General features: G+C 48.0%; 1 protein-coding gene across 1 annotated transcript in view; it reads right to left on the bottom strand.

Moving 5' to 3' along the window:
• The window catches only part of ZBTB40 (zinc finger and BTB domain containing 40), a 51,203-nt gene that overhangs the window by 7,192 nt on the left and 16,771 nt on the right, over positions 1–27,240 (bottom strand). The window contains 17 exon segments of the mRNA XM_048326013.1: positions 376–684; positions 686–822; positions 1,550–1,770; positions 2,732–2,818; positions 5,317–5,479; positions 6,307–6,346; positions 6,348–6,513; positions 6,934–7,104; positions 7,904–8,104; positions 8,550–8,569; positions 8,571–8,955; positions 12,864–13,032; positions 14,100–14,143; positions 14,146–14,232; positions 18,404–18,596; positions 25,913–26,055; positions 26,560–26,873. Of these exon segments, the coding sequence (XP_048181970.1) occupies positions 651–684; positions 686–822; positions 1,550–1,770; positions 2,732–2,818; positions 5,317–5,479; positions 6,307–6,346; positions 6,348–6,513; positions 6,934–7,104; positions 7,904–8,104; positions 8,550–8,569; positions 8,571–8,955; positions 12,864–13,032; positions 14,100–14,143; positions 14,146–14,232; positions 18,404–18,596; positions 25,913–26,055; positions 26,560–26,873 (2,575 nt within the window). The 3' untranslated portion in view covers positions 376–650.

The following is a 27,240-nucleotide window of genomic DNA, read 5'->3' as shown; positions in this document are numbered from 1 at the left end:
TTTCTGCTAATAAACTTGCCGGAGCAGAGATAAATTGGCTAGTGTTTTATCCATTTACTTCACACCCACAGCAAAAATATGGATGGGATCAGATCTGTGTGGCCATCCAAACAGTGCTGAAGTCATTTAGCACAACTCCCAGGAAGTCTCTGCTGCAGAAGAGAGACCCAGAGGTCAGCTCTTCAGCTTTGTGCTGGAAGAGTTCTCCAGCTGCACAATACAGGTGAGAGCAGAAGGAACAAAGCAGCACTTACATCTTGCAGAAAAGGTACCTGTGAGCATATCACTGATTCAGCCATAAAAATCTCCATCCTAAATTGTCAGGACAGCTTTTTTTGGTTACCCATATCCATACACCCCAGCTTGGTCCTGTACCTGTCTGTTCACAGCAGCGGAGAATTACACCCGATTCCCATCTTTTCCTCTGCTGCTTTATTTCTCATGTGTAGTAGTCTACCAGTGGCTGACTGCAGAGAGGCTTCCCAGGCAGTGAATGAACCTCTCCTGTCCTGTGGCCATGCTGTGCTTGCTGCATGCCTGGGATTGCTTTCCCAAAGAAACCCTGGATCTCCCAGGTGGAGCAGTACACTGAGTTCCTGAACAAGCCTAGTGGATACCAGGTGCCAGGCACAGGCACCCTCCACTGTTCCTCACTTGATTTCTTCACAAATCAAAGTGACTGTCATCAGACAAGTCCTCCATAGTCACTGCCACCAGCTCAGAGCCAGTTTGGCTCACTTGGGATTTGGGCAACATCATAGGTTTGGCATCATCAGAAGAGATGATGTGCTCTGCTGCTTCTTGCTCCAATGTCTGAGTCACCTGTGTGGAAAGAAGATGACCCAAGAGTCAGACACATACAGTACCACTTTCCCCTGGATCCCTTTGCTGCCCACACCTTTCCCAGCCCCAGCTCAGGTAGTAACATTTAGCTTCACACCACATGTCTGCAGTTACAACAGGCATGAGACTAATGGGAAACACCAAACCACACACACCAGTGATGTAAAAGACAGGAGAGTAATTTAAATATTTCTCTCTACAAAATTGCTATAATTTAACTCCACAAGCAGTCGTAGACAGTAAACATTCTGTGATTATCCACTGTGTGAATGCCATCCCAGGGAATCTTGCACGCTGGGCTCCCTCATCCAAGGAACTCATCTCGATGGATGGATGAGAAATTGAAGAGTCTGGGTTCAAACCTAGCACTGGGCCTCCAACAAAACAGCTGCAGTCTCACGGGGTGTCATCGAGGTGTTAACACCCCCTGAGTAACAAGGCACCTCCACACACAGTGCCAATCCTCCTCCTCGGCTCCTTAAAGTCATGACTGAGCTGCTTCCCCTCCAGCAAACCCACTTCATGCCAGCACAGAAATCCCAGAGCACTGTGAGCTGGGGGTTTGCATCATGGACCCCTCTAAGAATGGGAAATCAGGGAGCAGAAGGGGTAACAGGGCCCACAGGGTGGATTTGGGAAGGATAAGAGGGTGGGAGAGGAGGATGGATGAACAACCGCAGCGGCTGTGACACGAAGCAGTCCTTACCTGCACAATCTGGGCCGTGGTGGCTTGAGAGAAGGCCACCTTGGGATGCTCAGTGCTGAGGTGCCCCTCCAGCTTGCCCTGGGAGGGGAAGAGCTCCCCAGAGAGCTCACAGGTGAAGGTGCTGTCTGTCTGTGTGATGTGCTGGCTGGTAATGTGGCTCTGCAAGACCCCCGGGGAGCGGAAGGCCATGGAGCAGTACAAGCAGCGGAACAGCTGAGAACCTGTCTGAGCCTGGGCTGGGACAGCCAAGGGCCAGCCTGAGGGCACAGGGAGCTGCAATGGCCAGGACACACAGGGCTGAAACCCAGCAGGAACTGGCATGTGCTAGTGTCCCTTCTCTTGGCTGCACCACTGGCTATCAAACAGTTCACGGCTGCTCAGGTTCATTTTGGCTCCCTGCAGCACTGGCATTAAGAAGCCCGGCTGGTTTGCCTGCAGCTGTGGCTGACCCTGCTCACAGGAATCCCTCCTCCCTGTTCCTTCACACCATCCAGCACTGCTCCTTGCTGGCCTAGCTTGCACCTCCTGATTCAGCTATCCCAAAATCATTACCCACATCAGGAGTTTTCCACTTTCAGAGAGAGCTTCTTCTCCTCACTCTCCAGGCTGCTGTTGGCTGTCCCCTCCAATGTCTCCTGATTCATATTCTCTCCTACTATCCCATGCACTGCCCTGGGGACCCACTATTTGTAGTAGCCTGGTCTGACAGTTCACTCTGCCCTTACAGCTTGCAAACTTGCAAAAGCGTGGAACTGGATGATTTTTGAAGTCCCTTCCAACCCAAACCATTCTACGGTTCTATGATTCAAAGGGTCCTTAACGTGGTGCCCCCAAGCCCAGGTCTCTCTCTGATCTTTCCAGTCTCTCTCTAGCTACATAGACAAACCTGGTGCATGGGGTTCAGTCCATCATTCCTCATGCTGATGTCTCTTCACCTACACTTAGCTCTCTTCTCTACTGTAACAGGCAAAACCATAACTTTCCATGATTCCAGTAGGTCCAAAAACTTAACATGTCCCAGCCTCACCAACACAGTGTTTTTCCAGTTCATCCTTATTTTCTGTTTCCTCACACTGTTTCCTTACCATGTCCCTCTTCACCCTCCTGCTTAAATTTCAGACATCACCAAGAGGAACCATCACTGCTCAAAAGGTAACCTGAACAGCAGCAAAGGTGACAGACCTGAGTGCCTGTACTTCATGTGAACCTGCAGGAGAGCCAGCGTGGGGAACAGCTCCTTGCACGACTCACACTCGTGGAACTTCACATCTGTAAACAAAGCCAAGAACACAAAAATGTGCTCTCAGAGTCATCTATATGAGACTTTCTGGACCAGAGCTGTCTAGTATTTCATCACCACCACACCTGCACACAGGCATGAGGAGCATCCTTAGAGATGCAGCCAGGAGCAAGTGAGCTGCAAGATGCTGAGATGAGCCAGAAGAGACTACTACAGGTCACAAGAATCTACTGTGACTTGCAGGTAAACAGGATGTGCAGCCTTGTCCTATCAGAGTTACTACTGCATTGGTCTCTTCTCCCACATAACAAGTGACAAGAGGAAATGGCCACAAGTAGCACCAGGGGAGGATTAGGCCCTGTGCTCTTCAACATCTTCATAAATGACTTGGAGACAGGACTGGAAGGAATACGAGGCAAGTTCACAGAAGATGCAAAACTGGGAGGAGCTGTTGCCTCTCACAAAGGCAGGGAGACCCTGCAGAGAGACCTCGACAAAACAGAGGACTGGGCCATCACCAACCGTGTGAAGTTCAACAAGGGAAAGTGCCGGATTCTACACCGGGGATGGGGCAACCCTGGCTGTGTGGATGGACTGGGGAACGAGAGGCTGGAGAGCAGCTGCAGGAAGGGACCTGGGGTCCTGGTCAAAGGCCAGTTGGATCTGAGTCAGCAGTGCCCTGGCAGCCAGGAGGGCCACCCGTGTCCTGGGGGACATCAGGCCCAGCATTGCTGGCCAGGCAAGGGAGGGGATTGTCCTGCTCTGCTCTGCAGTAGGGCAGCTTCACCTCGAGTCCTGGGGCAGTTATGGGCATCGCAAAGTAAGAAAGATATTAAAATATTAGAGTGTGTGAGAAATGAGACAATTCTTAAAAAGATTAATTTATTGAAAACAGAAAAATTGAAAAATTACAGAAATTAGAAAAATATAAAAATTGGGGATCCTATGGCTCAGTAGATGGTATGCCCCAGGAGCGCAGGGATTTGAGATCTTCTGGCTGAGACAGCACTAGACCTCAGGTAGAGAAAAAGAACTTGCAGTGCTGGGCTGACTTTAAAAAAATTACTAAAAGCCCCTTAAAAGGGGTAAGGCTTCGAATGCCCAGCACCAATGTCTCCCACAGCTGGTCTAGGGAGAGCAAAAGGGGAAAAGAGACCCCGCTGCTCTGCTTCATCCTTTTTATAGTGTCTTTGCTCTGCCCCCAATCCACCCACAGCCCGCCCCTTCGGTCCAAAGCGATTGGTGCTTTCCCTTTGATGGATCATCTCCGTCCACCAATGGCTCATCGTTGTCGGGGGGGGGGGGGGGGGGGGGGGTGGTATTGGTTGAGATAAGGGAACTACAATGCCTTCATTAAAATTCAGGTATTCAGGTTGCCATGGAGCTTGCCTGCAGAGTAATGGCTGTGGCTAAAAGTAGCTGCTGGCTATTAGACTAGGTGGGTTTTTTTTTGGCCTTGGAATCAGAATGCAAGTGAAAACCACCTACAAAAAAGTATTAAAATACATCCAACACATCTCAAAACACTTTTAAAAGTATACAGTAAACACAGGAAAGGTAACTCTTATGGTGTACAAGTGGTTTGAAGTTTGAAATGGGAGCATAAGTTGGTGATTTTTAACTGGGGAATTTTTAATTGGGAAGGGTGCAACTCTCTTAATAAACTATTTTGAACAATTGAAAACACTGATAATGGAACTGGATTTTTGTACCTGGGCTGATGGGTTAATTGTAACATTCAATTTAAAAATAATTAACTCAAAATTAATTAATTAAAGCACTTAATATGCAAAGACCAAGCACAAATAGGGATTTCATGTATGACAAGTGTGTCCAAAGGAGGGCCAGGGCAATGGTGGAGGGCCTCGAGGGGAAGCCATGTAAGGAGCTGCTGAGGGCACTTGGTCTGTTCAGCCTGGAGAAGAGAGGTCAGACCTCATCACAATCTACCACTTCCTCGTGAGTGGAAGAGGAGGGCAGACACTGATCTCTTCTCTGTGGTGACCAGTGACAGGACTTGAGGGAATAGCCTGAAGTACTGTCAGGGGAGGTTTAGGTTGGATATCAGGAAAAAAGCTTTTCACCCAGAGAGTGGTCAGGCACTGGAACACGCTCCCCAGAGAAGTGGTTCCAGCACCAAATCTGACAGAGATCAAGAAGCATTTGGACAATACCCTTGGGCACATGGTGTGACTCTTGGAGACGGTGCTGTGCAGAGCCAGGAACTGGACTCAATGATTCTTGTGGGTCCCTTCCAACTCAGCATATTCTGTGATCAGGGAAAATTTCTTCCTGGAAAGCATGGTCTGGCATTGGAACAAACTGCCCAGGGCAATGGTGGAGTCACCATCCCTGGAAGCATTCAAAAAATGTATGGATGTGGCACTTAGGGACATGGCTTGGTGATGAAAGTGGCAATGCTGGGTTAATGGTTGGACTAGATCCTGGAGAGCTTTTTCAACCTAAATGATTCTGTGATTCTCTCTCTCTCCCAGCAGTCACCACATCACTCATGATGGGTTCTTACCTGTGTGCTCTGCCTCGACATGCTTTCAGTGAGCAGCAGTGCTGATGAAGGTTTTGTCGCAGCAGCCGCACTGCACAGAGGAGAACTTGGAGGACTGGTGATTCTGAGCTGCAAAGACATCAGGGTGGTGGGTCGTGTTGTGATACCATAACCCTGACAACTGCTGCAATGACAAGGATCAAATCACGGTTACCATCCAAAGCTGTAGGCTTTAAACCGAAAGAGAGCAGGTTTAGATGGGATATTGGGAAGAAATCCTTCCTTGTGAGGGTGGTGAGGTCCTGGCACAGGGTGCCCAGAGAAGCTATGGCTGCCCAATCCCTGGAAGTGTCCAAGGCCAGGCTGGATGGGGCTTGGAGTAACCTGGGCTAGGGGACAGTGTCCCTGCCCACGGCAGAGGGTGGAACAAGATGAGCTTTAAAGGTCCCATCCAACCCAACCCACTCTGACATTCTATGATTCTGTTCCAGGGACAGCATGACAGCCAGAAACCACGTGGGAAGCAATAGAACAGGGGAGTTGTGCTTAGCAGGTACAAGACCTGCTTGTCCTCCCACAGGACAAGAGCTAACACCTCACTCTCTTTTTCCATTGTCCCTGAATACAGCTGAATCCCTGATCCTTGTCTCACTCACCGCAGGTCTCCTTTTGGTGTGAATTCTTGTTTCCTTGCAGCAACGTGCTCCCACACACATTCCCTCCAAGGCTTGCCATTTGCAACATGACTATTTTTACTCCTACACTTCCTGGCAGCTGGAAACTTGAGTGAATGAGATTCCTGCGGGTCCTGATGGGCAGATACATAGCCCTTTGCAGCCAAAGCCCATCTCTCCCCATGGACCTGTCTTTTCCCTATGGACTCTGCCTCTGCACAGTTTTTCCCTCTGCCAACCCCAAACTGCTGCATATGGCCAGGAGAGACACCCTCGTGCAGGAGCGGGCAACAGCAGCATTGGCATATGAGATCAACTCCTGGGTGCACCGGCTCACCTGGTAAGCCTTGTTACACATTTCACCGGTAAAGGGTGAAACCCAACACCATGTGGCACTCCAGGAGCGATGGGGCACTGAAGATTTTGGAGCAGGTACGGCAGGGGTGGTATCCCTGGGAATGGGCTTCACGAACATGCTTGCGGTGTTCCTGCAGGGTGGCAAAGCTCATCTGGTACTTCCTGCAGTCATAGGGATCTTCAATGTCTGCTGCCCAGAAACACAGCAAAAACCAGTGAGGGCAAAGAAATCAAGGGAAAAGAAGAGAAGAATTAAGAGGGAAATTTACAGAGGGAGGAAGAAAAAGGGGGAAAAAATGTTACTTTCCAGGTGAAAACTAAAACTGGGATTTGGGCTTTACATACAGCTGTTCCTACTCACTGACAACTTCCCACAGTGGGCCCCCAGCAGCTTGTTTGCTGGAAGCTACCCCTGCCACTGGTTTTGGGATAACCCTACTCATAGCATCAAACCACTAAAATCTCATTTTTCTCGGGAGGAAAAATCCCCCCACGAGACCCCCAGCAGACATCAGTAACACTTTGGCATGTGGCTGCCATGACGCCACAGAAGCCATGCCCTGCAGGCTGGGCTGCCCACGCTGGGGAGGCAGCCAGCCACGCTCACTGTGGAAGGTCTGGAGGTGGATGGAGAGCCCGTTGGCCTGGTGAAAGCCTTTCCTGCACTCCCAGCAGACATAGGGCTTGTCCCCGGTGTGGGCGCAAACGTGGCGCAACAGCTCAATGGACTGGGTGAACACAGTGTCACAGCACTGGCAGGAATACACCTTCCCTGCAGGGACACCCCAGTGAGAGCCCACACCCATGGCACAGCAGCTCTGTCCGGACTATGCCTGACTTCAGAGGGAGAGGAAGAGACTGTGAAGTGAATGGGGTAGCCATTTCCTAGGTACCAGAGCGTCTCAGTACAAGATGCAAAATGTCCTGGAGGTGCTGGAGAAAACCACACCTGCACAGGGAGGATAAAATTGATACAGACCTCAGGTATCTAGAGGTACTACATGCTTCCAGGGGTACTACATGCTGGTGTGTATCATGTTCAAAATGAATTGTCCAACTGCATCACACTGATGGAACAGTGGGAAATACACCCAAGCACATTTATTGCAACCCCAGCGATGCCTCATCTGTGCCAATGAGCTGGAAGACCCTTGCCTCAGTCCCAGGAGTGCACAGCACTGAGTGTGGGGCAGGAGAAGCAGTGGCATGAAAAATATGTGAAATTCAGCCAAAGGGAGGCATGGGAGAAAGTAGGATAACCAGAGGAAGAATGCATTGCTGGAGTCTAGATGTGATGGGACAGAAAGCAGCTATTCAGGAGAAAAACAAGGAATGTGGACGAAGAGGAGTGTGTGGGTAATCTGAGGACCTGGATAAGGGGATGAGGGAAAGGCAGAGTAGAGAGTTGAAAGCAAACCCATGCAGGTGGAGAAGATCTGGGAGCAGCCTGATGATGCCCAGGGGTAGCCCAAAGGCTGGGGAAGCAGGCAGGAGGCAAAGGGAGGAACAGGGCATGAAGGAGTGGATGGAGCAAGCTGAACCCAGAGCCAGCTCCTGCAGGGAAGCTCCCCCTCAGCATGCTTCTTTCTTGGTGTGGTAGGCAAGGGCCGAGGCCTGCCTGAAGGTTATCAAGCAGTGCTTGCACACGAAGGGCCCATCCCCTGTGTGCAGCCGCAGGTGGTTCTTCAGCGTGGAGTTGGCCGCGAACTTGGCCCCCCCACTCCTGGAAGGAGAAGGGCTTCTCATCAAGGTATTCTGTCACTTGTGGTACTGCATCCCTGGTGAGGCAGGCAGGACACTGGCTAACTCAGCTGCAGAGGCACCACTCCACCCTACTGCAGGTCCACCAGCCCATCAGCGACACTGAGGTCCTCCAGTGTCCTCCAGCCCGGAGGTCCACCACAACATTGTGAGCTACCCCAGGAAGGGCAAAGAGATTTGGCTCCTTGCACACGTCCTGCTAAAGCAGCCAGGAACTGGAACAGCTTGATTATTTTTGGAAGCTTTTAAATTTGCCCGTAGCCCCACTTTTCCTTGATGAGCTATGTGGAAAACAATTAGGGAAGAACTAATCAGAAAGTGGTTCTGCTCAGTGGGGCAGGAAAAATGAGCTGTGTTTCTCACACATGGCACTCACAGAGCTGCAGGGATGAGATTTCAGCCTATTACTTTACTATATTGTCCAAACTTCTGTCTAAACACCCCTGCTCCCACCAACCCTACCTGAGGCATGAGCAAACTCTTCCACAGATGTCACATGCTACAGGGATGCTCTTCTTCTTCTTCTTGGCCATCCCCACCATCCCATGGACCTCCAGCTGATGCTTCTCCAGCTCCTTCTTTGTCGATTTGACCTCGCTGTGCTCTTTACACTGGATCTGCTTTCCTCTGGCCACCCGACAGCATTTCATGTGCACCTTCAGGCAGCAGTAGAAGTGGAAGACCTTATCACAGGCTTTGCAGACAAAACTCTTCTTGGAAGAAGCTTTGTCTTGGGATTCCTTTGCCTCTTTGGCACTGGCACCTCCCACCTTGTCCTCATCTTTGTCCAGAGCTTCAAGCTGGGATTCATTGTTCACCGTCCACCTCCTGATCCCAGGTTTCTCCCCTCTTCCCTCAGTCAACAGACCTATGGAAACAGTAATTACTGTTTCGGTGGTGACCAGTAGGACTGAGCAACCTGCCCCTCAGTCTCCCATCTCCTGAATGCTCCTACATAGTTTTCCCTGCTCAGATGCAACAGTAACACATCAGACATGCTGTCCCATCACAACAGTGGCACATGGCTCTGCCCAGAAGTGGTTCTGGCCATGCATGGTTAGAAACATAAAGAGTGATCCTTGAATTTCTCCACCACACACGCAAGGGTCTGCATGAGATGCCAAGAGCCAGGGCCAGATTTTCTTAAAAGCTTCTTTCTCAAACTCTTGCTTCCAAACATTTGCCTCCAGCTCAGACATGTGAAGTTACAGCCATGCTTAAATGTTTGCAGACCTGAGCCCCAGGTATGATACTGTCTAAATCTGCCACTGAGAGTGGACATCCAGCCCTTAATTACAAGAAATCTCAGAAACACTTCACAAACACAATCTCTTTAAAAGGGAATCTTGCTACGATCATTTTGAGTCTTCTACTCAGGGCCCTGAGGTATTTAAACTGCTCATTATGTTCATTTCTTACAAAGCATAAATGCCTTCCCGAGTCCCTCTAACACCATCATCTCAAAAAGCAAAAGCTGGAAAATTCACCCAGGATCTCAGTCTACAGAAAAGACCCACAGGAAATGTATGTATGGAAAAAATCAAAATACAAACAGATATACATTTGTCTTCTTTGCTATAATGAGAACCCAGGAACTGCGTGGCCATGGAAACAGACACAGACTTCTTTTGCCAATGTACAGGAAAACGCAGCCTGTGCTTGAAAAACTTCATCTCTGCCTTCCTCACCATGGGAAGAGCTCAGCAGTGTCCTCTTGCACAGCACTACTGCCCCAGATTTCCAACCAACTAAAGACTAGATGACATACTTTGACGGACCTGGAAATCTTAAGATACCAAATGGTGATCCATAATCTGTGAACGCGTCAAGGGACAACAGCAGACCGGAAGACTGGTTTCCAGTTTGTCCTGTTCTGTCAAAGTCACCTTGACTTGTGACCTCTAAGGTTTCTTTCCACATCCCTTCAGCCAACACTGTCAGTTTTTCTGACCTAAGTGAAGAATGATTTTTAAATCTAGCAGTGAGATGGTAACTGTCTTTTTTTTTTAAACAAGACCATGGAGATGAAAAGCCTTTTTTGTAGAGCTCTTGACACATTTCTGAGATATGAGAGTAAGACCAATCTTGACAAACATGATCTCCTAAGTGGCTGTAGAGAGCCCTGGAAAGCAGATGGCTAGAGAGGAGGTTATGGAGTTGGCTGAAAGAGCCAAACCCTGCCCTTGCATGCACCAGGTGCCAACAGTGACAGTGCTCTGACTACAGCAGGGTCCAAAGGAGAAGCCAAGAGATTCCATGTTGTACCTCCACCAAAAAAACCAATCCATTACTTGAAGTGCTGAGCGTGGCTAGGGATGGATGCAGTTTCTGCCACAGAGACGCTCTGTGCCTTCCAAGTGCTTCGGTTCACCTAACTTAACTACCAGAACTTTTTGAGAGCTTTTTTTGCAATAGATATGCAAAAACTGTTGTTTTCAAGTGGAAGTGCAAACTGAGCACATCTCCATGCAGCACATACGTTCTCAGAAACACAAGGTCTCCTCAGTTTTAATAAGAAGCTCACACCCCTCAGACATGAGGTCTGCAGTTATCACTCATATCTCATGCCAAAAACCACAAGGTCCATAAAATCACCTGCTATACGTGGGCCTGGTAGGCAGTGATGTCAGAGCTGAGTAGACTGGCCTCAAAATAAAGATACAGAAGTTCAGTGCAAAGATCTGTAGGATGCCAGAAAGAAGCTGGTACCTGGCAATCCTCCTCTGGACACTTCATCCAGAATAGATGTTTCTGCCAAGTAAATAACATTTTCCAGAGCTTCTGTTTTTCATGATGCTTCTTGCTTGATTTCGTCTCAACCTTGGCTTGAATCCCTGCAAAGCCACTCAGTGGCAGCAGTCTGCTCTCTTTGATACTGCTGCCAGAGAGGCGGCAGCTGCCAGAGCAGTCACACTGACTCCCCAGGCCCCTCTGCTACACATGCCAAGGTGTCCAGGAGTTCACGTGGGCAGCGCATTCACAGACACATGACTTGTTGGCTCATCTGCTCCAGAGTCATCAGGGCATTGGTCCTGGCACATCCCAGAGAAACACAGACTCACGGGGAGTGGGACAAGTGCCTGCAGCATCAGAAGGTGACAGAATCAATGGCAGATAAGAGAGAATCATCCTTTCTAAGGAAATCAAAACCATGACCAGGTGAAAATGCCAGCTGGATTGGTAGCAGCTCTTGGTGGAGCTAGAAGAGAGGACATAGATCTGAATTGGGCAGGAATATTGGATTTGCAGGGTAGGACATCTCTCAGGAGGCCATTGAGGCAACGAATGGGAGTGGAGCATGTGCTGTCATCCTCCAAGCCCTACAGCTAGAGCAGTCATTGAGATCCTTGGTTTCTTCTACCTGTGCCCTCCTCCCAGTCACCCACTCCCACCTTCCACTCCAGCAGCATTGCCTCACTGCTCAAGACCACAGGCAGGCCAAGGAGCCCAGGGTGCACAGGGTAACCTGCCCCCAGCACACTGGGGACAGGCTTTGCCTGTCCCTGCCACACATGAAATGATGGCAAGTGTCAAAGCCACAAGGCTTGTGTTCATTCATACTGACAGCCTTGACCCAAATTTGCAGTTAAAGTAATTAAACCTTCTATCCCTAAGAAAACGCGACACATTAATAGCAACCTGCTTTTTACTCTAACTCCCCAGCGATCTGATGGCACTTCCACACTGCTTGTCAGCTAAGCAGCTCTGGTACCATGAGAAGATAGGAATGGATTGAGCCTGTACTTGGATAAAAACCACCCTGGGCACATCCCAGAGGACTTGCAGTCCAAAGAATCTGGATACACTGGGAAACAGATGAAAACGTATGTAAGCAAACAGAATAAGCAAGTCACATTTGCATCCTTTCTGGGAGGACACACACCAGCAATTACTTTCCTGACCCTCTGGTATCCTTGTCATTAAAGCACCAAATTCAGTGAAGAATTTTTCCTTCAAATGATGGATGCAAAGATACAGTTGGGCTCAGCTGGAAAGCCTCCCACAGCTCAGGGCAGGACTCACACGTGGTTATTGTTCTGCATTTGTTTTGGAGTTCACAAATTGTTATCTGCTTGTGTACCATTCACAAGTTTGCCAAACTAGTATAGCATGTAACATTGTCCTACTGCTGTCGGACCCTCACAGGGGAGTATTTATCTGTGAAGTGCATACAGAGCAAGACCAAATTAAAACATTCTAAGAAAATTAACTCAGAAAATAGTCTGGGATTACAAACTGCACTGTCTTGGTCATCTTTGCACAAGAGGGGTGTGCTCTGTCCTGACCTTTCTGCAGCACGTGAAAAATCCAAACATACACATAGGAAGTCAAGGGAATGTAATAAAAGTCCAAATTCATACAGATCAAACAGCACAGGAAAAGCCAATGAAACCCCACAGTTTAAGGATAATAATTCTGAAAAATAATCCAATACAGATACAAATTACAGAACTAAGCTGCTTAAATGCCTCCAGATCAAGGGCTGGGGTGGAGAAATGCAAACACAGTTAAGGAACACCAGCATGGGGTCAGTTATGGGCTCCACAACCCCTGTAACATACAAAACTTAACACAGTGCATGTTACCAGCAGGAGAAACACACACTCCAGTGCCCCCTGCAAATCTTCCTGCAAGTACAACCCAAACACCTGGCCAGAGGTAGCTCTGTGAAATGGCCTCAGGCCACCAGGACACTTGGTTCATCACCTTACTGCCCCAGACCCCTACAACCATGGGTAAAAGCCCACCAAAGGGTAAGGCCTGTGCTTCTCTTACCCACACGGCCCAGCTCCTGCATCACTGGCTGCAGGTCTGGGAAGGACTCTTGGACACTGCACAGCAGGTGGCAGATCTTGATGGCTGGGACAGACTTCCCCTGGGCTGTGCAGAGAGCTGCTTTCAAAGAGGCCTCTGAACTTTCAGTCTGAGCAGAAATACTCAGTAGCTGGAGAAGTAGGGAGAAAAGATCACATGACAGAGTATGGGCTGTGAAAGTTCGGGATGGTCAGGGAGTGAGGGTACATCCTTTCTGTTTCATCTCTACTGCTGGGAACCTGCTTTGAGAAACTAGAAAATAAATCCCTTTCCATACAGGTCTGTGCTCCTACACGGATATATGTGCATGAGCTGAGAGAATTTCAGGATTTAAAAAGTTACAACAAATTAAAGTCTGACTTTCTGATTTGGTATTAGCCCACTTAAAACCACCTTTGCATAGAAAGAGAGGTTGTTCCTCAACACCTGACAGCATTACCAGCTTACCTAACTCATAAATGTTTTTGTTGTGAAAGGGACAATGGGCAAGGTACTCTGGGATGCTACACACTTATGGCATCCTCAGGGCATTTTCTGGGAGTATTTCATTCCCATACAGTCAATTCAAATGGAAACACACAGCTCTGCTTTCCCCAGGACCTCAGTAACCTTGCAAAGCTCAAATGTTTTGCTGCATTTGAATACCCACATCTTCATCAACTGAGAATCTCACTGGCACCTTCTTTTACTTAAGAACTCCTGCAGAATTTATACAGAATTCCAGAATGGTTTCAGTTGGAAGGGACCATAAAATCATCAAGTTCCAACTCCTCTGCCACAGGCAGGGACACCTTCCACTACACCAGGTTGCTCCAAGCCCTGTCCAACCTGTCCTTGGACACTTCCAGGCATGGGACAGCCACAGCTTCTCTGAGCACCCTGAGCCTCCCCACCCTAACAGGGAAGAATTTCCTCCTCATACCTAATCTAAATCTGCCTTCTGTCAGTTTAAGGCCATTTGCCCTGGTCTTTTCACTGCTTGCCCTTGCAAAAAGTCCCTCTCCAGCCTTCCTTTAAGCCCTCATTTATATAAAAGACCCAATAAAATATCCAGCACACACTCACTTCAGCAAAGGAGCACTTCCAACTTTGGATGGCTTCCCCAACTTAAGCAATGTCCCTTGATCTCAGTGCACATTAGACCTGTACACCCTTTGAGCCTCAAACCATGCCAGCTCTGAGAACATCCCCTCATACCTCTTTCACTTGTTCCCTGAGCCCTGCCTCTCCGGAGCCAAGCCCTTCAGGTCCTCTTTCTGCTGGATGGCTTCTGAGATCAGTTTGCCGTGCTGCAGGATGATCTCACTGGCTGTGCTCTCACTGGTGGCCACTGAAGGTAAAAATGAAAAGCAAAGGTATTAAAAACACAAACCCAAGGAGAACCTGAAGCTGAGCTGTTAACATGAGTGACTTCTTCATGGCACAGAAAACAGCAAACTACTACATTCAAGCTTTGGTTGTACTAATTGCAGCACTGACACGCAGCATGAGGTCCTTGCAGACCTCCCTTCTCACTGCTTGTCCAACTTCGAGCGAGAAGATAAGGTTTTCCAAAGTATGTTGCTGAAAGAGACAGTGACGACTTCAAAAGGCAAGGCATGGTTCTCCCAAGACTCAGGATTTCTTCTCTCCCTAGTGATAGAGATCCCAACTTTTGCAGAAAACAGGCATTCCTAGGCACAATTTGCCTCATCTGAGGACAGCCACATGAAAATTGGCTGGATGCACCAGGGACCAGAGATGCTGGTTTTTCCAGGCAGTGCACAGAGGGGATAGAGGAGTTCAGATGGAGGCACCTGGCTGCATGTGAACTCCAGCTCTGTGCCCACAGGGCCAGCACACACAGCCAGGGTCTGCTGCACAGACCACCAAACTGAGCACTCCTCACACCTTTGTGAGTATTTGACAACAATTTAGAGGTACAAGCACAGTTTAGGTTTTAAAGCAGGAAAACTGAAACCCAGAAGCCGAGGCTATGGGGAGGACAGGATGGTGGCTGCACAGAGACCTGCGATGAACCCTGGGCTCTTGGGCTGATGGGCCTCCAGCTGCCTGTTACCACAGGATGGTGGCCAGCTCTCAAAGGTTTGCTCATTCTAAAACCTGCATGCACAGAGCCACAAGCAAAGCAGCTGTGTTTGCCAAAGTGCTTTTCCAACTATAACTGTTTCACCAGGGACATGGGTGTTGAGAGCCACCGGAAGAGAAGAGGTCATTGGCCAGGGAGGGGTGAGGAGTTAGAAAGCAGCTGCTGCCAGCAGCAAGAGAAGTTCAGGGAAAGAGAAGGAGGACACCTCTTTGGAAGAAAAATTCTGTGCTGGGTTGTTTCTGGATATCCTTCATGGACAGTTTCAGGGATGCAGATTCCTGCACAGCCATCAGCAGCTGCCAAACAGCAGAGACAGACAAGGACTGCCACTCCAGCACTGCCAACACAAGGGAGGCAAAACTGCTGCCTCCTGCTCACAACCTGCTCCATCACCTTGGAGAGACCTTCAGGGAGGCACTAACAGGGACCCCATCCACATGCCTCCCTCACCACACTTGGACACAGAATCCCTCAGAAAACTACAGAATATTCTGACTTGGAAGGAACAAGGGCATGACCAAGGCTCACCCAAACCCAGCCTGCCCTTGCTCCTACCCGCTGCAGACCTGGCTCACAGTGCAACTCAAGCGGTGACCACTTAGTACCTAAACACATCAGCCATTCCCTCATTCCCATTCCCTTGCTGTGAACAAGCATCTCTCCTCAGAGCCCGAAATCAGCCACTCTTAGTTGCTAATCAGCTTCATATACATTACCCTGCCTCACTCCCACTAAAGAATACTAAGGAATCATTAAACCAAGTCCTGCGGGTTGACTGCCCCAAACCCAACATGGCAGGTAGTAAAACAAGTCCTTAGGATTTCCAGGATTTCCCTGCAGATGGGGATGAAAACTCTGTATCTGCTTGCAGATGTGCAGGAGCCTGCTCATCTCTCTCTCTGCAGGAGCCAGGCTCCATGCAGCAGAGATGCCCTCCAGCAGCACCTGGGTGTCTGTCAGGAGCTGCACAAAGTTCTCTCAGTATTGTCACAACAGTTTGGCTCCATAATCCTTTTGGGCTCCATTTGCCCAAATTCAGTGAATGGAAAAAGGAACAGCTCAGCTTGCAGCATCTTCCCAAAGGGCTTCAAAGGTAGGGGAAACAGAAAAAGCCTAGGCAGCCAGTTCTCCCTGGGTCACTAATGCTCAGGGCCTTATGCTTAGCACACCTGGATTCACCTTCAAGCAGAAGATGAACATGACAAATCAGTACTTCTCCAATGCAGAGACAATACAGAATATCTTCTACCCCCATGTGCCAACAGAAATGGATCTTTGGCACCCAAATATCTCCTGAGTATCACTCCCAGTCTGAGCCCAGAGGAAGAAAGTCTCAGTGTTCAGCAGATGAACAAGTGGCCTTGTCTGTGAAGGCAACACCTCCAACACCTCAAGATGTTCATCAGCCTCTTCTGATACCCTGGAATCACAAAGACCCCATTACTGACTCTAATTAACTAGAGTTTCATTGTAAGAGGCCTGTAAGTCAGTGTTTGATCCAGTCCACCAAAAAGGAGCTCTGAAATGCCCTGGCTCATGTCCCTCTCATGCCCGTGTATGACTATCAAACACACCAACATTTTACACTCAGGTGGTCCAAGGTAATCAAGAACTCAGTGGGCTGAGTTGCCATTGGTGAAAATGTTAAGGGCACACAAACCAGACTTGCGATTGCAGAGCACCTGTAGCACCTTCTTCTCTCTCTTACACCAAAAACCTGCAACTTTAACCTCATTCCTTTCTCTTATCTAATTCCAAGCTGGATCTGCTGAGTTTGCCTTGATGAATCACAAAAATGATGAGTCCAGAGTAAAACGCAACCCTTTAAAGACACCCCAGCATCAGGACATGATAGACTAAGTCAGGAAGAGGAGCAGTGTTTACTCAGGATAATGAAGAGACTTGGGCAAAATCTACTGTGTCTCAAGAGTAATCTAGGATTGTACTTGTCACTTGATTACTTGATAAATAAAACTGGAAATTGGCAAATGTATTAACCTGAAAAGGATTTTTTCACCACTGCAATTACTAAATTGAAGAAGATGCACCGTTATACTTCAGTGGGAGAAACCAAACCCAAAAGCTGTAGTTCATCCGAGACACCCATGCATGATTTTTGTGCTTGTGTCTTTTAATTATTCTGGTTCAGTACCAACCAGAACAATCCATCATTTTCATAGCACTGGGAGAAAAGCAGGAAGCACAGCTTGGGAAAAAAAGGTAAAGTCTTTGCGTCCCAGAAGATACACAGTGCCATGTAAGAAGAGAAAACTCTCCAGGATGGGGAAGAAAGCAATGGCAGGCTGGGGAATATTCAGTGGAAGTTTCGGAGCTACTATGAACAGCTCCCTGAACAAAGACTTCTTGGAGACATGAATCTGATCCCCAGCAAAGCCAAGGGAAATCCACAGATGAAATATTTTCCTTCTTCTCCCATCAGAATGTTTCTTATTTTACGACACAAACTTGAGTTGTTATGAATGCACTCTCCACTCTGCTGCCATGCCAAGGTGACCTCAAGAACCAGCACATGCCCTGTGTCACAGTGCAGGACCTCCTGCTCCCTGTTAGCTGGACAGCATGAGACACCAAAGGTACCACCAGTTAAACTGCCAGCAGACTCAAATCATCCCCTCCCTCTTCATTTCCACCATAAGAAATATATGTGCTTCTGTTTGTTCAAGCTGCAATTTGAGGAAATTCAGTTCTATGTAATTAAGGAATGTTCCTCCTTGGCACAGGTATTACCACGAGATAATTAACCATGCTGGGAGTCTGGTGTTTCAAGAAAGCAATTGTGCTTAACAAATGACAAAGCCAAGTGCCTGTTGGGAATGTTTGCTACAGAGGAAATTATCAGCATTATGAGCACAGTTTTGCTTTCTATTAAACACTCATTTATATTTCACTGCATGTTAGTTTAGTTTTAAATTTTATGTGCCTTCAGAGTCTCTTGATCTGAATTGTTCAGGCTGTGCCTAAACCCACCTAAACTTGGAAGATTGTCCCACCAGGCAAAAGAAGGCGTCTTCCTGAGTCCCTGGGCCACCACAGGCAGGCAGCAAACAATAAAATCCCACCAAAACAAGTAAGAGGAGTGGCCTGGCCATCCAACAGAATGATGTGTAATGGGGACACTAAGAGTAGGACTCCAATCAGCACACTCTGCTCCACACAGCAGACCATGGGTCAGTGACCAACACGAGCAGAAATGCTACCTGGATAGAGGAAAGAAGCACAGCCCAAGTAAATTTTCCTCCCCATCTCCCTCAATCACAAGAAATTCCAAGTAGACACTGTCTGTATTTAATGTCAAGACACTTCCAGCTTAGGGGAATTTTTAGCTATTTGCTTTCAAAGGCAGTCAGTACCACACAGTAAAATCACCAATGGAAATTTAATTTACTCATACCTTTACCATCAGAGATGTTTGCTGTTGCCACCAAGTTGTCCTACAGAAGCTGGAGTCCAGGGAACGATGCTTTCACAGCCTCCAGAAGTTTGACCAAGCTTTCCACTTTCAGGGTTTTCTCTTCATTCACCTTCCTGACCAGATTGTCCATGGCTTCCCTCTGAGAGCCACCTTCACAGCAATCCAAAACTACCTGTAAGAAAGAAACAGCCACAAAACTGTGAGAGCTTCCTACAAACCCTTGGATCTGAACAGAGATCAGAAAAACAGGAACAGTACCACAATACTGCACTAGATCCCTACCCACTGCTTACACAGTTTAACTGGAAGGTGAGGAACACCCAAACATGGCTGAGGTGTAACAGACGTGTCACCTTGAAAACAAACCTGGTGCGTTCTTCCACCAAGTCCAGCTCTTGGAAGTGGCTGACAAGCAAAAGCTACTTTTCAAAAGAAAACAAAAATAGACTTAAAGAGAGTGTTCAAAACATTTCTTTTAGTATTTTTAGTGACTACTTTTAAAACTGACAGTCTTGTTTCCCTTGTCTCCACGATTTTTCTGTTTGCCATCAAAAAATTGATGGCCAGAAAAAAAGACTCTTATTATTTAAATAAGCACCTATTAACTGAATTATTATTTCTGTGACAAGGCCACATGAAACATCTCTTACGTGAGATGCAACCACTGTAGTTTGGAAAAGCTCTAGGACACCAGTAAAATACCTACAAGACTCCTACAAGTGAGAGGCACTTGGCAAATACAGACTGACCTCCTTTCCACTAACATTGTGCTCCTGAGCAGAACCTCTGCAGAGCACCAGCCCAGTTCCTTGATGACAATAAGCACTACCCAGTCCCATCAATAAAATTATTAAGATCTGTCCTAAAACTAGTTACATTTTTGCTCCCTTTCCCTGGTTGGTAAGCTCTTCCACAGCCTCAGTCCCCTGATGATTCTTCTAATTTTCAGCTGAAATTTATCCATGGCCAGTGTATACCCGTTTGTTCATGTGCCAACATTATCTTTTAGCTTAAAAAGCCTTTTAAACACTCTGAGGTGTTTACCCTGTCCTTCGTCTCTGATTTCATTATAAGAGCATGATCATATTCCCTCTCAGCCTTCATTTCCCCAGTCTAAATAAGGCAGCTTCTCTTGTAAAACAACTTCTACACTCCCCTGGACTTCCCACTGCAGATATGTCAAGTTCCAATATGAATTCACCTTTTCTGAACCAGACTGGAACAGAAATTTTGGATGAAGTCTTAATTCTTAGTTCTCATTACTGCATCCAATGCATGCCCTTCACATTATACCACCACATCAGTCAATTCTCACTACTCAGTTCTCCAGCCATAGAACTCATACAGAGTCATAGACTCATTTAGGCTGGAAAAGCCCTGTAAGATCATCACGATCACCCATCAACCAGCAGCACCACCATGTTCACCACTAACCCATGTCCTCAAGTGCCACATCCACACATCTTTTATTTCTCCCCATGGATGGTGACACCACCACTGCCTTGGGCAGCCTATGCCAGTAGTTTGATAACCTTCACAGTGAAGAAATTTTTCCTAATATCCAATATAAACCTCTCCTGGCACAACTTGAGGCTATTTCATCTTGTCCTGTTACTTGTTACATGGAAGAAGAAACCAACTCCCACCTGGCTTGGACCTCCTTTCAGGGAGTTATAGAGAGTGAGATGGTCCCTCCTGAGCCTCCTTTTCTCCAGGCTGAGCTGCCCCAGCTCCCTCAGCCACTCCCTGTGCTCCTTCTCTGCACACTTCAGCTCTTCAGGGTCTTTTTTTGTCACAAGGGGCCCAAAACTGAATACAGTTCATTCATCTCTCTCTTGCAGATCCTCCTCTATGAGGACAAAAGATCTTGATAGTGCTCATCATCAAGCTTTGCTAAACGTGCCTTGATATTTTCGTATCCATAACATCTGTGTTAATATTAAGTAAGTGCCAAGAATCCCACTGGTGACCTTGCTCCACATTGTCAGTCCTGCCTTCAGCACAACCTGTAGTTGTCTCCCAACAAAATGCATCCTTTTTAGTATCACTGTTTCTTCTAGTTTAACAACTTCCTCACATGAAATTCAAATGCTTTGCTCTAGATGTAGATCAAGGCAGAAAAAACCCCATTTTTATCTCATCAAATAAAGAACCCAGGTCAAGCAGAAACAAGTTACTGAACACCCTTTACTGCATTTTTTCTTTTTTTTTGTTTTTTTGCTTACAAGCTTCAGCTATATGTGCTCTCCAGCCTGTCCCAATACCTTTCCTGTGCACCCACAGAGCTCAGATCACTGCCTGTCTCTCCTACATGTCTGGTCCTGCTCATCAGTTGTCAGGACCACTCTTGGTTTGGAGAACAGTAAATAAGAAGCCTTGCTGTCAGCTCTTCCCATCTGTTCACAGAATCACAGAATAGTTATGGTTGGAAGCAACCTCTGGAGATGATTTAGTTCAAGCGCCCTGCCACGGCAGGATCACCCAGAGCAGGTGACACGGGAACTCATCCAGGGGGGTTTGGATTGTCTCCAGAGAGGGAGACTCCACACCCTCCCTGGGCAGCCTGTTCCAGTTGTTTGCCACCCGCAATGAAAATAAGTTCTTCCTCATATTGAGGTGGAGCTTCTTATGTTTTATTTTATGGCCACTGCTACTTGTTCTGTTGCTGGGCTCCACTGAAGAGAGTCTGGCACCATCCTCTTGGCACCTCCCTTTGAGATATTTGTATGCATTCATGAGATACATTCTCAGTCTTCTCCAGACTATCCAGGCCCAGCTCCCACAGTCTCTCCTCGTAAGAGAGATGCTCCAGGCCACTCATCACCTTTGTGGCTTCCACTGGACCCTCTCCAGTAGCCCCTTGTTTTTCTTGGGCAGAACGGGACACAGCACTCCAGGTGTTCCTCACCAAGGACAAGTAGAGGGGCAGGATGACCTCCCTTGACCTGCTGGTCACACTCTTCCCGATGCCCCCCAGGATCCCACTGGCCCTCCTGGCTGCAAGGACACACTGCCAGCTCATGGACAGCTTGGCACCCACTGAGATTCCCAGGGGCTTTTCAGCAGAGCTGCTCTCCAGTAATTCAGCCCCCAAGCTGTTCGAGTACTGGGGATTATCCCTCCCCAGGTGCAGGACCCTACACTTGCCCTTACTGAACCTCATTCGGTTTCTCTCCACCCAGTTCTCCAGCCTATCAAGGTCCTGCTGAATGACAGCTCAGCCTTGAGGTGTATCAGTCACTCCCTCCAGTTATGTATCATCACCAAACCCGCTCGGGGCCCATTCTATCTCTCATCCAGGGCATTGATAAATAGGTTGAATAAGTATTGATTCCTGGGGAATGCCACTGACTACAGGCCCCCAGCTGGATTCTGCATCACTGTTCATAACCCTCTGCCATTCAGCCAGTTTCTTGATCCATCTCACTGTCCATTCAGCTAACCCACATTTCCTGAGCGCACCTATGAGGATGTTGTGGGAGACTGTATCAAAAGCCTTGATGAAGTTGAGGTAGACACCCATCCACTGCTCTCCCCTCACTGACCCGTCCTGCCATGCCATCATAGAAGGCTTTCAGATTGGTCCTAATTGACTGTTGAGGGATGTCATTTGCGTTGTGATTTCCCTTCAGCTGCAGGAAATTTCTATTTCTGTGTTTCTTCTGCATCAGGTTCTAGGCTAAGCCATGAATTTGCAGGTCATCTCCTCTCCTTATTTTTTTTCTTGGTCAGACAATATCTGCCATGATGCCCAGCAGGCTGATGTGCCAAAAGCCATAGCTCTACAGTATGTTTGTTTGCCAGTCAGACATTTCAGCCATTCCCTGAACGTCCTAAAGCTCTTCCTCAAGTTATTCACTCACTCAAGTCTGTAACCTCTCATATAAGTTCTTCTCTCTCATTCAGGATGCAAACTTCAGACAGTTCTCCTACCTTTAACATAAAAGAAACTAATCCAACAGCTCCTCCTGTGTTCTAATGAGCACCTGAACTCCTTAATTAGTTTCTTTCATTTCTAAAGATCTGTCCTTTTATAGCCCAAACTCTGTTGGTGAACCTGCTGATGTATTCTCCCATTCAAATCACACCGACCTGCCTCTGGATCCCTTAGTCTGAAGTCCTCTTCTGAGAGAACACAAAAAGAGCTGCAAGAGCAGCATCCTTTGGGAAGCTCCTGCTGTAACCTACCGCTGCTCCCAGGCAGAAGTGATGTCCCTGGCAGTGGGAGATGCAGTGGTGACATTTTAAGACTTATTTTGACAGCACCGGGTGAGACAATTAGAAAACATCCCCCAGTTCTGCTTGCAGCAGGATTTTTCCATCCCCAGTGCACCCAGTTAAGATTCCTGCAGTGGCCAGCAACCTGCTCATACTATCCCTGATACCTGTCTGAGCTCTGAAGCAGCTTGAGCATCAAGGTGGGCAGGCACTGGAGTCAAAGAGGAGAGAAACCACAAGCTCAGAATACCCAGGTGCCTTCTAGAAGAGAGCCTGGACAGAAGGAAAGGGCTGATGTTTCTACTACCTACTCTGATTTTCTGGGTTCAGGGCTGTACTGTGGACTGGTCACTCTGAACTCTGCAACAACCTAAGCCATGTGGGGCACCACACAGGAAAGGTTACCCACTCTTCCTCTGTACCCACTTTATTTCTCTTAAGTGATAATCTGTATCCAAATCCTCCACCCCACCTTCCCAATTACAGAAACACCAAAAAAGCCACAGAAGTTAAGCACTCAAAAAAGAGAAAGACTAGGTTCAAAAGTTACCCAGAAAAAACAGATATTTACAAAGATGTTTCACAAAACATCATGTACTGGTTTTCCAGCAAAGAAAACCAAACTTGCTCCATGCACAGCTCGGACCAGGCACAGAAAGAACCCAGCTGCCAAGAAAAAAGGCTGTTCCATGAGAAACTCACACTTGTCTTGCTGAGTAAGTGTGTAGCTAATGAGGCAGTGACTGTGAGAAGAAAAACGAAAGCTTCATCATTATGAACCTTGGAGAACTAGATCCCATCCCTGCCAGCCCAGAGCTCCAGTGCAACACTGGATGAACCAGGGAAGACAAAACCTTCAGAAGTGGCTGCTAATTCCATGTTAGTTTTCCCAGTCCTACACCTGAGACACCAGGGATCCTACCTGCACACGTGCCATGGGCTCACCGTTTTAATCAGTTTAACTTTTGGAATCATTAACACTTTCCCACTTGTCTGGCGGAGAGGGGGTGGAATTAAACAAATACCCCCCTCCCCCCCCCCAAGGTCAGTCTACACTTGGCAATTTCTCTCATTTTCTTGCGCCACAGCAGGACAGAGCTCTGCCCCCAGCCTCACAAGAGTGCTCCCTAAATAGATCTGTCATTTGATAGAAACTGTGGGCTGAAACAAGAGCACAAAGGGATCCCATAGAGAGGAGCAGGATTTGGTATTCGGAGCAGGGTTTAGAGGCTCTGTAGCAAACAGAGCACACAGTGACTGGTGAGGATGAAACAAAACACTGTTCCTCCACCGAACCAGGCAGGAGCTCTGCAGTACATGATGATGCAATTACAGGCTGTATCCTGTGCCCAAGGAGCAGAATTATGATGGCAGAAGGGTTTTGGTTTATTATTGAGGGGTTGTGTTTTGTTTTTTCATTGTGAATGGAGATAAAAACTTGCTGAATTTTAACCACCTATTTCCATAAAGACAAAGAGAAGAGAGCAGGGAAAAGGTGAAGCCTTTAAAAGAAGGCACTGCAACACAAACAGACATATATGAAAATCCTAATCTCCCCACTGCCGATGAAGCTGCAGCTCCAGGCCCCCCACACAGGTATCTGCTGACAGCCACAATGCCCCCAGCAGATGCCAAGTCCTTTGCTGTACTCATACCCTGCTCTCTCCTATCACATCTGCATTCCAGGCTCAGCTATATGCTTTTGGAGGCAAAAATTCATCAGTCACGAGTCACACGCCAGCGACACCACTCATACCCCAGCCCACAAGGACAGGGCAGATGCCTCTTAGGCAATACCTTTTTGGGTCTCCTGTTCCAATCTGTGCCTGTGCTCAGGGATGCTCCATGCTGGCCGTGATGAGGGATCACGAGACCTTAACTGAGGGGCTTATGAGTTGGGCAGATGTTCTCAGCCCACCTGTTGTGGCTCTGGTCAGGCTTACTCAGACAGAAAGCAAAGATCATTCATGCCACTGAGCACAACTTTCCACTCATTATAATCCCGTGTCAGGGGAGCTCAGTGATGTGACAAACTAGGACAGGAGGTCTCAAGCTGTGTTCTGATCACAGCATGTGAGGGCACCCTGTAAGTTCCAGTTGCAGAGGGTACAGCCAGCTCCCCTAAAAGACAAAGGAAAGCAAGTTATAAACAGTATTTTGTCCTTTATGGCTTCTGCAAATCAGCATACAGAGTGCAGTTGCTTACAGGAAAGGAAAGCAACAGTCCTCCCAACAACTGCTGCCTTCAACACATAAAAAAACAAAACCAAATCATTTAGTGGATGTGCTAATCTTGCAAGCAACTGTGTGGTAAGAGTTGCAAAAAAGACAAAGCTGGGAGACAGATGAAAGGGAAGCTGATTGTCGGGGTGGCTCAGCCTGCTCTCGGGCTGAAACCATCAAATGTCAGTCAAACCAGGGCCGCCCACTGGGTGGATTTCCCCACCCAGGACAGTGGATCAGAAGGCGGACCAGAAGAGATCTAGGTTACCTCCCCGTGGGTGGCTCCCAATCCTAAATTACCTCCCCCTGTTCCAGAAAGTTCTTCCTTTTTTAGTTATTAATTGGTTCCCTGTTATGACTCCCGCCTCCCTGTTTTCCCCATTTGTTCTGAAAAATTGTATCCTCCCCTCTGCTTGTACCCCATTGGTTGTTTTCCCTTTCCCTGCCTTGCTCCACCCCCCCATAAAGGGGTGAGCCCGCTTCTTGTCGGGACTTTTCTCTGGTTCCTGGTCCCTCCTCCAAATAAACCTATTGGAACTTACACCAGAGGCCCCTCCCGCCTTCTTTGCTTCCGGACTAACGCAGGCCTAATCCATCGGCTGCCCGACGTGCTTCCTCTGAGGAGGAGCCAGTGTGCCCCTGGTTGCGTTAGCTGATGACCAGGAACTGACGAGCAGGTAGCAGAGAGGTATTAGTGGTTCTGTTTAAATTCCCATATAGAGCCTTGTCCTTTTTCCCAAAAAGGGTTTTTTGGGGGTATGAGGAGTACCAGGCACCTCCTCTGGCCCAGGCTCCCCTCGCAGGGGTAGTCTTGACACTGATCCTGGTTTCAAGGTTGCCTTCACTGCTCAGTTTTCATTATTCCCACAGTCCAGAACAGAAGGACCTGAGACCACACACACATATGCAGTCAATGCTGTGCAGAAGGCAGGTGGAAGTGCCAGGTGAGGCTTGCCGATCACGTGGTAAACCATGTGTACAATGCTGCCTTGCAGACACACACACCCCACCTCACCCACACCGTTTGCCTGTTTCAGATCATTTTACCCGCTTCTCCGAGGCGGTCAGGAATGCCTCTTCTACTGCCTCCAGAAACTCTATGATGGGGCTCAGTTGTGTCACACTCTGGATCAGCTCCCCCCTGTAACACAGCAAGAGAGCGGTCAACATCTCTTCCCTGGCTGTGCTCTCTGGGGGGAAAAAAGATTCAGAAACACAAGAGAAGAAATAAGCCAGTCTGAAGAAACTGACAGGTTCCTGAAGCGAGGGAGACTCTCTGAAAGATCTAAGTGAATAGCAAAGCTCATCCCAAGCACAAGCAGCAGAGGAAAATCACTTTACTATTCTCTTTAAACTCTATGAAAGGAAAATGTCTCATTTATCTAACAGAGCATAAAGCCATAAAGCAAGCTGGAGGTTAACACCAGGTTTGCAAGGCCACTGTTTTGTGTCAGACTCAAGTAAAAAAGTTTTCAATCCCAAGGCTCAGCTCTGCTTTGACCCACGCTGGCTGCCAGCCATGGATCCAGGCCTCCAGGCAGCAGTGGGGAGAGCCCTGTACAGCTACACCTCCTGGTACAGGCAGAAATGCCCCAGGATTTGGCCAGCAAGTGATAAACCTCCCACATCTGGATACAGCGTTTCTCTGTAAGGTTGCCCACTCACTTTGCCAGAGGTTGCACCCAATTTCCTACCTGCTTAGTGTGGGGCTTCTCTGCTGCTGTGTTCCCTCTCCAGCAAAGCCACTCTCAGCTCAGGATTCGTGTCTTGAAACAGCTTCAGAAAAGACACAAGGGTCTGAGTGTCCAGGGGCCGAGTGTCACTATCCTGGGCGTGAGCATCCTGGGACCTAGCATCCTTCACTTTGCCCAGCAGCTCCTTGAACACTGACTGTTTCTCTGCTTTGGCCAGACAGGCAGCCAGAGCGTACAGCAGAACAGAAATGCAGGAAGTAGGTTTAGAGAACAGAGTCGACTGCCCTATACAGACAGACACAACAAGCAGAATCCTGGGATTTCGGTCAGGGGACAAAATATTAAACAGAACAAAAAAGTAACCACACAGACACACACCACTGAACCCAAGCTCTGGCCTGTGGCTGCCCACCCTGGGAAGAAGGGCAGCAAGTCCTGCTGCCAGCCCTAATCCATACAGCAAATCCCACAAACTGGAGCTGGTTCCAGCACCAAACATTTCTTCATGTCCAAATAGCCAAAGACCGCTAAGTGTAAAAGACCTGATAAAGCATGAATTAAACACTGCTACTTTGGAAGGCAAAGCTAGAGCAAGCGATACTGGCTCTCGCTGCAGAACAAGGAGGGATCACTTGCACAGAAAGCAGAGAGCATTTCAAGTGGAACTTTCAGGAATCTCCA

The sequence above is a fragment of the Corvus hawaiiensis genome, chromosome 22 (assembly GCF_020740725.1).
Source record: "Corvus hawaiiensis isolate bCorHaw1 chromosome 22, bCorHaw1.pri.cur, whole genome shotgun sequence".
Lineage (NCBI taxonomy): Eukaryota > Metazoa > Chordata > Aves > Passeriformes > Corvidae > Corvus > Corvus hawaiiensis.
This window is presented reverse-complemented; position numbering and strand designations above follow the sequence as displayed.